General features: G+C 35.4%; 1 protein-coding gene across 4 annotated transcripts in view; it reads right to left on the bottom strand.

Moving 5' to 3' along the window:
- LOC134536921 (tyrosine-protein phosphatase non-receptor type 4) overlaps positions 1–13,015 on the bottom strand; it is a 52,039-nt gene extending 39,024 nt beyond the window's left edge. For 2 of the 4 annotated variants that reach the window (XM_063377009.1, XM_063377007.1), the window contains exons 1-6: positions 12,688–12,996; positions 10,490–10,556; positions 6,788–6,986; positions 4,372–4,500; positions 1,934–1,976; positions 281–448 (exon numbers count right to left, since the gene is read on the bottom strand). In XM_063377009.1, the coding sequence (XP_063233079.1) occupies positions 281–448; positions 1,934–1,976; positions 4,372–4,500; positions 6,788–6,937 (490 nt within the window). In that variant the 5' untranslated portion in view covers positions 6,938–6,986; positions 10,490–10,556; positions 12,688–12,996. Of the gene's footprint in view, positions 1–280; positions 449–1,933; positions 1,977–4,371; positions 4,501–6,787; positions 6,987–10,489; positions 10,557–12,687 lie in introns of all 4 variants that reach the window. The other 2 variants (XM_063377006.1, XM_063377008.1) reach the window with 2 other exon arrangements.
- Between the last annotated feature and the right edge of the window lie 792 nt (positions 13,016–13,807).

The raw sequence follows: 13,807 nt of genomic DNA, 5'->3' as shown, positions 1-13,807 counted from the left end.
TATGTTAAGAAATTTCGTTTTCTAACTTCTGTGGTGTGGCCACCCTGGCCAGACGTAACAAACAAAAACAAAAACCTGGTGTGTGATTCAGTGCATCAAGATGGCCGACAATTGGTGGTGTAGGCGCGCGTGGTCCTCCGGAACTTTTCGCCTCGTGGAACATGAATTTGTATAACACTATACACTAAAATTACACGCAATATTTACAAGACCAAACACGACCTGCGAGTGGGCCTCGCCACACGAACGCGACACACTACGACGACCGAGGAGGTCTTACACTGGGCCACGTAGCTGGAGAGGAGGCAGGCCGTGCTCGGGGGCAGCTGCAGCCGGCCCTGAAGGATGTCCCTCCGCACCTGCAGGTAGAAGTGGTAGCGCGTGTACTCCTCCTGCAGCTTGCTGGGGTCCGACACGTAGAACTTCACCCGGAAGTACAACTGGCTCCCTGTCGGAACCACACGTCTTATAATATTACATAATTATAATCAATGTACTGTTCTTATTTTCATAAAAAATCTTATTCGAATCAAAATAACCTACTATCACTATCTAATAAATCGACACTGAACTCATTTTTACGTAAAATATCTTTTTTTTTTAATTGAAAGACAGTTGCAATACCCTCAAATAGACATAAATTTTTTTATCATTTACTTGTATACGGCATATTTGGGGAAAAAAAAACTGTTGTGTAATTTTATGACACTTTTTTACAACTTACTATGTATAATATAAATACATTATATTAATTGTTAAAAGTATTTAATAGCAATGCTGATGTTATCGTGATTTGGCGCTGACATAGTTTTTATCCATCCACTACCTCCTAACAATATTGTGCCACACGCACACAGGACCATTAAAAGGGAGGATCTGGGAGTGAGAGGGGCAAAATCCCAGGGGGCCCAGGCACCTGGCTCAGTTTCGGGGCCCCAGGCACCTGGTAGGCCCTGGCTCAGTTTAGAGATTACAGCACGAAAATAGAACCCCGACAGGAAGAAAATGACAAGACATTTTGCATCGGATCACAGACCACCTTACAAGAAATGTCAACATGCACAGATAAATGTTTACAGTTGTGACTACAGTAACATTTACAATCTTGAGTTTTTTTTTTTTTTAATTGTGGGGTTTTAAAAGATGTACATTAAATAATGGGGACAAAATTATTTGTCCCCTAATCCTTGATTTCTCTCGATGACCCTAACACAAACCATACGGTGTATTCATAAATGATTCAGCCAATTTTAAAAGGCTATGCATGAACTTTAATGTACATACATAAGAATACCAAGAACTTATTTATCCATCACATATTTTCAATGTGCCACCGGACACACTGCAAGCAATCTGGTTGCTACTGCAGCCACTGCCATCGCTATGAAGCATCACAGTTTGCACAACACTGTTGTTGGAAACAGTTACTATAACTCAAATATAACTACTGACTATGGCAGTGTACCTATGATGATTTCAAGAATCTTTACCGAGAATTTAATTCTTAAACATTATTCTGAAAACATCAGTTCACAGCCATTCTCTCTCCCAAAAATACAAACTAAAAATGAAATACATATAGAAACACAAATACGTTTCCGACGTCAACATATTCTTCTACCTGTAGAAGGGGCCCTTAAGGCCTGAGATACACCAAGATGACAAGTGGACTACAAGCAACTAAAACAGTACAAAATCAGAATTTAATACTTTTTAAGGTCTGAGTAAAATGACCCTATTGTGCAATGGACCCTTTTCCCCAGCAATGTTTTAAATAAATCATTTAAGGGTGTTCTAACTATGGTACCAAAATTACTTCAATATTTCATCATCAGAGAGAAGGGCCTTTATTTTTCTATCACAAAGTGTATTGAAATTATATTCCAATGGTGAAAGATTTTATAATCCACATAATTATTAAAAAAAAGCTTACCTCTCAGCTGCTTCTTTACTAGTTTTGATGGATCAAGCCAGCGCTGCAACCAAAACGAATGCAAGATTATCCACAGCTCACTTAAGTTCAAAGTTATATATTCAATTCATACACAGAATTGTTAAAAGTGACTTAACGTATTGTGTGCTTGAAAACCCATGGGCTGGCCTATAGTTATGAATATAATAATGCAACAGACGCACAAATGGTTAGAGCGAAGAAATAAAACTAAATGATGACACAGTTCAGATCAGCATTAGTCGAACATGCACAATTCAAAACTACAAAACAGCTTTAACTTTACTTTTAATGGCTTCAAAGAACAGACGAATTGTAGTTTTTGTAGGCTACTGCAATTATGATGACACATGTAGCTGCTACACTAGACAATAGACTACTTCCTCCATCAAAGGCTGAGGCCTAAAAATAAATCATACTATAAACCAGTCGAACAGATTCAGAATACATATATTATTCATACCATAATCAGAAGAAAAATATTTGGCAACTGACTGTCAAGAGAAATCACCTGGAGGTACTGTATCAAAATTAAATTTAAAAAAAATTAAGGTATTTAACAAGAAGTAAAAAAAAAAAATATCCACTGAATTTTCACATCAAAATACAAAACAAAACAAGTTCAAATGTTACAATAAACAAACATAACGAATAATTTAAAAAAAAATGAATCTTAGGACATACTGAGATCTGGCAAAACTATCTAATACCAAAGATATAAGAAAATTATTAATATTAATATAATCACTATTTCAACTAGCCTACTGCCCACCATCACTACTGTATGAAATTAGCTTGCCTCAGACTAATTTGTTTTCATGTCGCGAGAAGCATGAGCACTTCAGCACAAAGACGTGACACTTGTAGGGCAGGGGGAGCTAACGAGGAGAGGGAAGGAACAGGTATGTAGTCCACATTATTTACTAGCAGCCTGTGTTTCAAAAGCTGCCAGCTAGGTCCGTGGACCAGACTGTCCAACACGCCAGGCAGCTTCACGATGGTGCGATTCTCCCCACGGAGCCAGCCAGCGGGTCGGATGTCACTCCCGTGCGCTTCGGCACTCAAGCGCGGCCTCGCGTCGTACCTTTTACTGAGTCATCACAGGCAACTTACCGAAACAAATCCAGCAGAATTCTAAAGCAATACAAAAAGAATGTTTTCCATGCTATAAGAATAAAAAAAATAAAAAAATACTGTTTATCGCTCAAGCAATATAGCAGAAAATAAATGGAATAATGCAAATTTTAAGTAACTTGCGGCACCTCAAAGCATTCTTTGATTGGCTCCAAAGTTTCACAGGTTCATAACCACTAGGAAAGGCAACTTTTCCGCACATTGGATTTTAAAAAAATCCCTCCCCCCGCCTTTTTATTCCACTCTTTAATAAACAAGTATACCACCGCAATAAAATCGAGAAACTGAATACAAAGAATTAATAAACAAGTATACCACCGCAATAAAATCGAGAAACTGAATACAAAGCAAATTTCTGCCTGATTTTTGAGAATGATACGTTCCTACTTCAAATAAATAAATCAACAACAACAACAACAATAATAATAATAAAGATCCCGCCCAGCCTTTCTCGAAGGCCAAGAAAATGCAAGAAGCCTGTCTCTAATAAGCAATTAAATATTTTCAACAGATATTAATTAGTGATAGGTAATGGTTGTAAAATGTTGTGCAAGAGTTTATTATCACTTGTACAACCTTATCAGCAGCAATTATACCCAACTTAGAAAATACCTCTTGAAAACATGTGTGACAACAACAAATGTTAAATTTACAGAAATAGCCCTTAACTAATAGTAATGATAAGAATATAAGAAAAAAAAATCAAAATGGCATGTGAGACACCAGCCTAAGGCAATGGGACCTCCAAGATTATGGTGGTTTTCTAAACAACTTGGGTTCCAAATCATTGCTCATGAATTTGATTCATGCTGGAGTGTTGGGATCAAACAATAAACCAGATTATGGTGATACACGAAGCAATGAATAATTCATTCATGTCTATTATTCTGTGGCTGATAATGACAATACACTAGAGTCTTGATTAACCGAGTTAATGTGGTCTGCAGCAACCTTAAATAAGCAAAATTTTGAATAACGCGGATTTAATAAGAAAATTGCTCGGTTCTCAGCCGAACCAGTGGTAACGTTTTTCAGGGTGAAGTTTTTACAGTTTTTCTTCAGCGTGGATTATTTTACATGACTTCATGAATCGCCAACCAGTAAATGGCATCTTTGAGGTTAATTTTCTTTAGGCTTGCGACAACAGTTAAGATTATTTTTGAACAGTCTTTGCCGGTAATGTCGCTTTTAGGTCAGCTCGGACAATTAGGAACATCGGTTAATCAAAGCTCAGTTTATTGAGGCTACTGTATTCAATATTCACAAGAGAACGCTCAAAGAATTACCATGTTGTCCGAGTTTGCAGGGTTCGGAGCCACACCGTTGTCGGAGAACTGCAGCCCAAAGTAATCCTTTTCTATCAGCTCCAAGTGTTGGAACACCATTTCCAGTAACGCATGTCCTTTGGCCCGTTTCTGGAAAAAATTCCCACAACGTTTCAAACAGGAAATGTCCCTTTCTCTTCTACAGATGGCTTAGTAAATCATTACACCCATGATACTATTTAAACTATTCCAAATGAACACTCTATACTGACCTTATTTAAGTACAGTACAACCACTTTCAGGAGTTCCCACTTAAAAGGGTTTTCTGCCTAATAAGTTTAAAATTTCAACTTGCACTATAAAGATAAAGTAATTTAATCCTTTAAAGAAGTTTTCCTACTTACAAAATACATTTTAATTTTTCTTTATAAACTTCTTAACAATTCTGATGTATTGAACACACTATCATGCAAACAGTAGTTAATAAGTATTTCTGAATCAGAAATGTCAGCATTTTAATTAAATTTTTTCTTAGATATTTAAGTTAGAGATGTCAAAAATAGACATTTCATTGATTCCGATGCTAATATTGATTCTTCCTTCGATTCCAATTCTGAATCACTGGTCTACACAATTTGTGATTTTAAGACTAGTTACACAATATTTCATGTGACAGTAGAGGAAGTCAAGTTAACACATGTAGCTTCAAAATAACATAAAAAATTAAATAAATAATAAAAAAAGATTACACAATTTTTAAAACAAAATGCTCTACTCCAACACTATGTTTAGAAGTAAAGAACACTACGTGGACATGACAAGAAAACTTGCTCTTCTGTAAAATTAAAATTTTGTGACATGGAGTTCTTCAACCTAGTGTGTATCTGTGTGTCTGTGTGTTAACATGCAAATGCACACAAACAAACACACACCACTTGTAACTGAATTTCCAATACTTCAGAACACATCCATAATCGCAGTATCAAAAAAAAAAAAGCTGATATGATAAAGACTGATTCTTGTCATCTAAAACAAAGCTATCATTGCCTCATGGTTTGCCTGCATAACTGCATTTTGTTAAAATTATTTACTGTTAAGTAACTTTAACATTGCAAATGTTTTCCAGCCGTACATCAGTATTCTATGTATATGAATAAACGTAATTACTTAAGTTTTGGACGCTGGAATTTTGGAACAGTCAGTATCTTGAGACTGCATGTTAAGTCAGTAATTATTATTTCTGAAATGTAAAATATAAATAAAAACGATTAGGTGAAAACATGAGGATTTAAAGTAATGAGTTTATAGTTTATTATTTCTTAAAGTGATACATATAGTTGTTTTTATACATTTTTATTATTTTTTTAAAATGATTCTAGAAGGTTATTTGGGTTGTTGGTATCAAGATTTAGGTAGATACATATGATATCTCGAAAGGTAACTATCTAGAATGATCTGTGAGGTAAAAAAATAAATTTTGAAAAAGCTTCAGGACACTAATTGAAACCAAATTCACGTAGAAAATAATTAACCTTGATTGCTAAGTAGTGCTCATATGTAATGGAATTCAAATTTACAGTAATCAAGTTAGGTCTTTGGCGGTGATCTGTCCCGTAAGTTAGTTGACGAAAAACACATTTACATGCACAAAATCCTGAAAATGTCACAAACGTGCCTGGCTAAGACTGTTCCTTGCACGTACTGAAAATACTTGAAAAATATCATAAAAACTACATTTGAGCGAAATAAAACATTAAAACATGACTGCACAAACTGTACCTCATCAACAATATGAAATCCAGTAAAAATATAGTTGAATGACATTTCTGAAATACCAGAGACTATTATAAAAAAAATTGGTTGTCTGTAAAGTCGGTTTACGGACGATAGTTTAACGTGACGTCATAACAAAACATTGATGAAATGATTGCATACTTTTATGAATAAAATTGAATCATTTTTAATTGAACTATCACTTTTTAGTATTGGATACAAAGAAGGAGTGAAATGTAATCTACAATTTAACTGATAAACTTACTTTTATTTGCACTCATTAATTCAAATATGTTTATTACTTTAACGAACAGATTATTTTAAACTATAACTTTCATACATGTTTGCTATTTAACTTCTTCCAATCTGTGTTGTTCTTTTAAGGATAGGACGACGGTAGGAAAAAGTAGGAAACGAATGGGAGTGTTTCAAGTTTAATGTGCCTCAAAAAAAGTCAAATTGATGGTTGTTCCAATGGAGTGGAAGAGAGATAGATGCGGCGCAAGCGTATAATGAGCGTAACAGGACAATGCGCGCAACGGGACAATGTGCATAATGGGACAACGTGCATAACGGGACACTTTTTTCGTGCGTGCAGCCGGCGTTCATCTAACTATTAGACGTCGTCACGTCGAAGAAAAAAACCTCGCGCGGACGCGCTCACCTCGACCTGGAAGGTGTGCTGCGTGTCGTCGAGGAAGTGCACGGCCACGCCCAGCGTCTTAAGGCGGCGGTCGCGCGCCAGCTCCGACGCCCGCACGTTGTACGTGCCGCTCGAGCCGCTGAGAGCCCGCCGCGGGATGCTCTCGAACATCCTGCCGCTCGCTCGCCCTTCAGCCGAACTCCCGGTGGTACACCCCCACCTGCGAGAGCATCCGGGCCCCACTAGCGTTTCAGGACTTGACATATATCCCCTCCGTCCGCCTCATGCATCGGTCGGAGCCGTTCCCACACTCCTCAAAGAAACAAAGCCATAAAAACAGAAGAAAAAAAAGAATAAATATACGTGCTGCCTTGTCACCACGATTGAATACCAATACAGTTTAAATGGGCACAAAAAAAAAATACTACACAGAGTAATGATATCTAAAACCAGTTGTAATGAGTGCTCTATGGCTGTACACTGAATGTACATTTGGGATATTGCGCTAACGCGATGTGCAGCCTGCTGCAATGGTTCGTACCGTCTTGTTCAATCAAAAAATTAAGGACTTCAAATCACTTATTGTTTATTGAAGAAATTTTTATAACTAATCCAACCCCTGCAATAAAAAAGTTAAATACAGCTAAAGTCAGCATAGTCTTTAGTGAAGCCGGATGTACGATGCTCACTGGTGCTTCTAATGCAATATATCTCCTCAAGCGCAAAGCTCTGAACTAGTAGTACGCAATCACGTCTTGCACCGAGCAACCGTAAGATTTGAGCGGTGACCAAAACATTTTATGGCATAGAAATGAAGAAAAGGTGTAATACAAGACCCTTGAGTTCTTTCAAAAATTTGTACCAGATGTTTGTTTCATGCCCAAATATTATTTTGAAAATACGTGTTTTACCCATGATCCCTCTAATAAAAATACAGTTTGAAAACTAAATACGGAAAAAGAACTAACCACTCATCCACCCTCAGTGTATTCCACTATGAAATCTTGATCAGTTTTTAAATTATGTGGTTTACTCAAACAATATGCACACCGTGTGTGTGCCCAGGTAGGTGCAGGTCTTAATCTGGCGCATTCGGGACCACAGTTGTGCCGGATAAGCGATTTTGCAAAATTATTGAATACCACACAGTTTAAATGACAAAAAAAATTACTATACAGTGCAATGATATCTAAAACAAGTTGTAATGAGTGCTCTATGGCTGTACACTGAATATACAGTTGGAATATTGCGCTAACGTGATGTGTAGCCTGCTACATGGTTCGTACCATCTTGTGCAATCAAAAAATTAAGGACTTTAATAAGGACCCCTTTACTTCATTGCCTTCACCACTATCAGGTAGAAAAATATTTAAAATACCACAAAACCCCTTAAGAAAATAACAATTTTAAATAGTTAATGCACAAAAATTAATTTCCTTTGTTTTTTCAATTCTTACAGATACGCCCTACTGTCCATAATTATCTCTGGAACATATCTAACCCAAGCATGGTATCCAGCCTAAATTTTTGGCCCTAACATTTAATATTATCACAATTACATAAATACTTCAGAAGTTCAAAGTAAGACAGTAAAACACAAGTTTTCAGTTTAAAGGTGAGATACAAAATACAAATAATGAATTCAGAATGTTTTTTTTATGCATATAATCTAATCACATAGCCAAAAATTTGCCAACTGTAATGAACATGTGCAAAGCCTTGTTTTCTGGCACGTTTGAAAACAAAAGAACATTAAAATGTCCACATTTACCCATTACTTGCATGCTATCAGTCTTTATTAAAGAGTTTTTAAGGATCCTTTGTGAAACGTAAGGACTTTTAAGGGCCCTTATTCAATAAAGGGTAAATTAAAAACTTTTGAGGATATTAAGTAGGCATAAAAATCATGTGCTAGAATACAGGAATCCGCCAGAAAAATTGTAAAATAGTGACTCCCTTGGTGGCGGATTACAGAATGTAACGATCTAAAGAATGGTGACTGTATAATAAAACCACATAATTTTAAGTAGAACACAATGAATTTAACATACTAAGTTACACTCTTTCTGAAGAAATAATACACTAAAAAAAAATGAAAATTTGTTTTTACAGTTGATAGTTTGGTAATTAAGAAAATTTCCATCAATTATGCCGAATTGTCACAAAATGGCAACTGCAGTGAACACTGAAAATATTCAAATTTAAAACCACTATTGTAAAACTGGTCATTATGTTCATTTTTAACTTCACTTGCTTGACAATTTGACTTTCAAATTGCATTACACTTGATAAACACCCCAAAGTTAATAAAACCTGCCTTATATAACCACAATTTATCCCTCAACTGCAATAGTTAACAAAACATAAAAAAAATTGGTTGTCTATAGAATCGGTTTACGGACGATAGTTTAACGTGACGTCATAACAAAAAATTGATGAAATGATTGCATACTTTTATGAATAAAATTGAATCATTGTTATTGAACTATCACTATTTTGTATGGATAGCAAGAAGGAGTGAAATGAAATCTACAATTTAATTGATAAATTTACTTTTATTTGCGCTCATAAATTCAAATATTTTTATTACTTTAACGAAAAGATTAGTTGAACTATAACTTTTATACTTTTATACATGTTTGCTATTTAACTTCTTCCAATCTGTGTTATTCTGTTAACAATAGGACGATGATAGGAAAATTAGGATACGAATGGGAGTGTTTCAAGTTTAATGTGCCTCGAAAAAGTCAAATCGATGGTTGTTCCAATCGAGTGGAAGAGAGATAGATGTGGCGCAAGCGTACGAGCGTAACGGGACACAGTGTAATGGGACAATGTGCATAACGGGACACTTTTTCGTGCATGCAGCCGGCATTCATCAATTTATTAGACGTCACGTCAAAAAAAAATTAAAAATTTTTTTTTTAAAGCCATTGAACAAAATAAGGACTTCAAAGGACCCTTGATTATCAAATTGGAAACGAGAACTTCTAACGCAAGTGCTAGCCCTAGGAACGCACTGAATATTGGTTTTGACGTCTCACAGACACCAGGGCCCACAGAGACAGTGAGAGATGCCGAGATGAGAGCGGAGAAGTGACAGAACACATGGGCGAGGGAAACAGAAGTACCCTGGGACAACCCACTGGGAATGTCAGACATGTTTCCCACTTGCAAATAATCCCGGTGTGACCCTACTGGGAATCAAACCCAGACTTAATTGGTGGTAGAGTATTACCTGATTTCTTGACCACCGTAGTTCCAAGAGGGGTGAATTTAAGTTATAATATAGTTCCAATTTATAATTTATAAAGAAGTAATATGTATGTGTAATTTTAATATGTCTAGCTCTACAGAAAATTCATTCATAAAACTGCTTTGATAAATGTATTTGTTTACTTTAAGCCATCAAATTTTTCTACGTGTGCTAAGAAATTCAAGTACTAACAGCCCATTTTTGGTTCCTTGACAGTACGTACGTACTTAATAGCATCACATGTTTAATATTAAGAACCTTAAAATTTTTCAGCTACATGATAATAACAAAAAGGAACAGACTAACAAGATACATTTACCAAAGTTGTATTAAAATGTTACTGTTACTGTTATTGTCTACAACACAGAAAATTTACACCAACTATCAGCAGAGATATTAATGTGAAGATACACCTCATTAAGATTTATTTAGGTATATAAAACTACTTATCTTGACTATGAACTTACTTTCATGATAATTCAATTCACAAGTAAATCTTGCTGATTCTTGAGCAAGTGTGATAAAAAGTATATCCTGAAAACAAACCAAACATTATTAATAACTACATAAAAAAAAAAAAAAGGATCTGTGGAGGTGTGGGGAAGAAAAAGTGGTTGCAATATTGAAGGTGGAATAAGAAATTTTTACAATAGTTTAAACAGAGCTATGTAATGACTCGTAACAATACAGGATCATCAAAAATGATAGTAAGGATACTAAACTATTATTATGAAATAAGTATTCAATGGCTATGCATGTTAGAAGTCTTAAAAAGTTCAGAAATGTTTAAAGTTCTGTCTTAAACTGTGACATGTGACTCGTTTGAATGTCAGACGATTTATTATGTCACTTCAAAAAAATTGTATAGCCTACATACCAACTTTCAAAATTAGTTTTATTCTTCATGTCTTATAATAATAAATTGTGAATTATTATGTATTGGTTTATAGGTAATACGATAACACATACGATTATATAAATTGTAATCAATGTACTGTTCTTATTTTCATAAAAATCTGATTCAAATCAAAATAACCTACTATCACTATCTAATAAATTGACACTAAACTCATTTTACATAAAATTTCATTTTTTTTAAATTGAAAGTAAGTTGCAATACCCTCAAATAGACTTAAAACTTTTATCATTTACTTGTATACGGCATATTTGGGGAAAAACTGTTACGTAATTTTATGACACTTTTTTACAACTTATTATAATTAATCAAATGAAAATGTATAATAAAAATACATTATATTATTTGTTTAAAGTGTTTAATAGCAATGCTGATGCTATTGTGATTTGGCGCTGACATAGTTTTTATTTCTCAGTGTATATCAACATGTCACGTCGTGGCTGCAAGAACAGTCCACTTAAATTCTGCTACGTGTGTGAAAGTTTCGTGCCAATAAGAAAGCAGCACAATATAACTAAGTTCGTGAGAAGAGCCTATGCCTACTTCAGCATCAAACTAGGAGACTAGGACAAGCCTTGGGCACCACACAGGACTTGTAGAACCTGGATAGAACAGTTACGAAAATGGGTGAACGGTGAGCGAACAGAGTTGCCATTCGGAATCCATGAACCACGACAGATTTTCATACAGATCACAGTACTCACTACTACTTCTGTACTGTGAATATGAAGGGATTTAACAGCAGGAACAAAAATAACATCGTGTGTCCAAGCAATATTCCATCTGCAATTTTACCCATTCCTCATGGCCCTGATGTACCAGTACCACAGCGTCCAAACATTTACACGATTGGCTCTCTTTTGAATCTAAATGCGATGCAGAAATGGCCGGTCCTACTTCTGATTGGGATTTCTCGCCTGAAGATGTTGAAAAAAAAAACCGAAACTTTTCAAGCAAAGTTCATTAAATGACCTTGTTCGAAATCTTGGCCTTACAAGTGAGTCTGCCGAGATACTCGAGTCTAGACTTCGTGAAAGGAACATGTTGGCACCAGGGACGACATACTATTGGTACAGACATGGCGAGCAAGAATTTATACCCTTCTTTTCTGAAGATGGAGCTTTGGTTTACTGCAGCAACATTCTGGAGGTTATGCTGAAACTCTGGTTACCATAGTATGACCGTATTCACTGGAAACTTTTTATCGATTACTCCAAGCATAGTTTTAAGTGATCCTTCTTCACAATGAAAACCTGCGTCCGTTTCCTTCATTCATTCAGTTATTATGCGAGAAACATATGGAAATCTTGATGATGTATGAAATGAAGTACCAGGAACACAAATGGTAAGCGTGTGGGAATTTGCAAGTTGTAGGTATTCTGTTAGGTTTACAAGAGGGTTAAACAATGCACACCTGTTTTCTGTGTGAATGGAATAGTCGAGCAAGGTTACATTACTGGACCCACTAAGTTGAGGAAAGTCTGTAATTTTCATTCAAAAATCAACACTAGTAAATTTATAATTTTTTTTAATGGAAAAGCCGCGACCCTTGTAATTTACAATGTTTCATACAGCACAATTTTACTGTGACTTCATCGCCCTACCCACTATTTCAGAATCAAATGGGAATTTGAAAAACCCATCAAACACAATAACATGAATGATCTGTATGTGTATATTTACAAATATGTCAAGACGCAACACATATATGACTGTATAAATACAGTTCAGTATTAATTTAGAACTTACCTCGTGTTAGTTACCCATTTGCGATGTTATTGTTTCACCACCGAGGCGAAAAATTAAACTTTAAAAATGCTGTATTTCTAATACTTCGTTAACACACAGAAGATTTTCTTAGAGTATTGAGAAATTTGCAACTAGAGATGTTAACAAGGGCCTTTAATAATAGATGCTTTCAAAAATAACTAACAAGCAGCCCTTAGATACATCATTCAATTTTATAAACAAATAGGAACCTAGCTATACAGAAGTTAACGAAAACTAAACCACAAACTTCAAAATTAAAATGAAGGATATTAATTCAACGTTCAAAACATTGCGATTGAAGCATAGAGCGAAAATAAGCACGCATAAGTTGCACTCTTGTACAAATAAGTAAGTTTCGACTCTCTCCCTCCCACAAAAGCCCGGCGGGATGGTACTAAAATACTAAATTTATATTAACCTTAAATTCCAACATTTTCATCAAATAAATATAATTTAGAATAAAACAGCAACAGGTTTTTTAATCATCATTATAAAATAAGTAACACATTATATGGTTTATTATTTCGGTGTTTGCATTCATTACTGTTTATTTTTAATATCTATAAAAGTCAGTATAATTTTAACGCACTTCAAATCACTTAACAAAAATTTCACCCCAGAAAGAGTTTTGCAACTATTTAAAACTTTTTAAAATTGGTTAACAATCGTTAACTTGCACGCATAAGTATCGATTCCTCTAGTGTACGCCCACCTAGCATTCAGAATTCAATTGAATACATTGGTAATGACACATCAGACATGTTGTAAATATATAGACATAAGGAATCTAGCATTGAATGCGTACAAGATTCAGACAGAGTAGTGGAGACATGACAGACATCTCACGATAGTGTTGCTGAAATACGTTGCCCAGCGCCATCTCTCACAAGAAGAGCAACCTCCCACAGGAACTTTGGTCAAGGACCATTCAACCGATGGATGTCACATGCGCTAGAGAACGATGCTATGCAACCTAGCCTGAACATTTGCCAACCCACATTTTTCGAGCCCTTGTGTACACCCCTAGCTAACTCTTGTTGACACGCACTGAGACTGTATAATTAAGTGTATGAAAACAATACTCACACATCAGGTATTA

This window comes from Bacillus rossius, chromosome 11 (assembly GCF_032445375.1).
Source record: "Bacillus rossius redtenbacheri isolate Brsri chromosome 11, Brsri_v3, whole genome shotgun sequence".
Lineage (NCBI taxonomy): Eukaryota > Metazoa > Arthropoda > Insecta > Phasmatodea > Bacillidae > Bacillus > Bacillus rossius.
The sequence above is the reverse complement of the archived record's forward strand: the minus strand, read 5'-3'. Positions and strand labels throughout refer to the sequence as shown.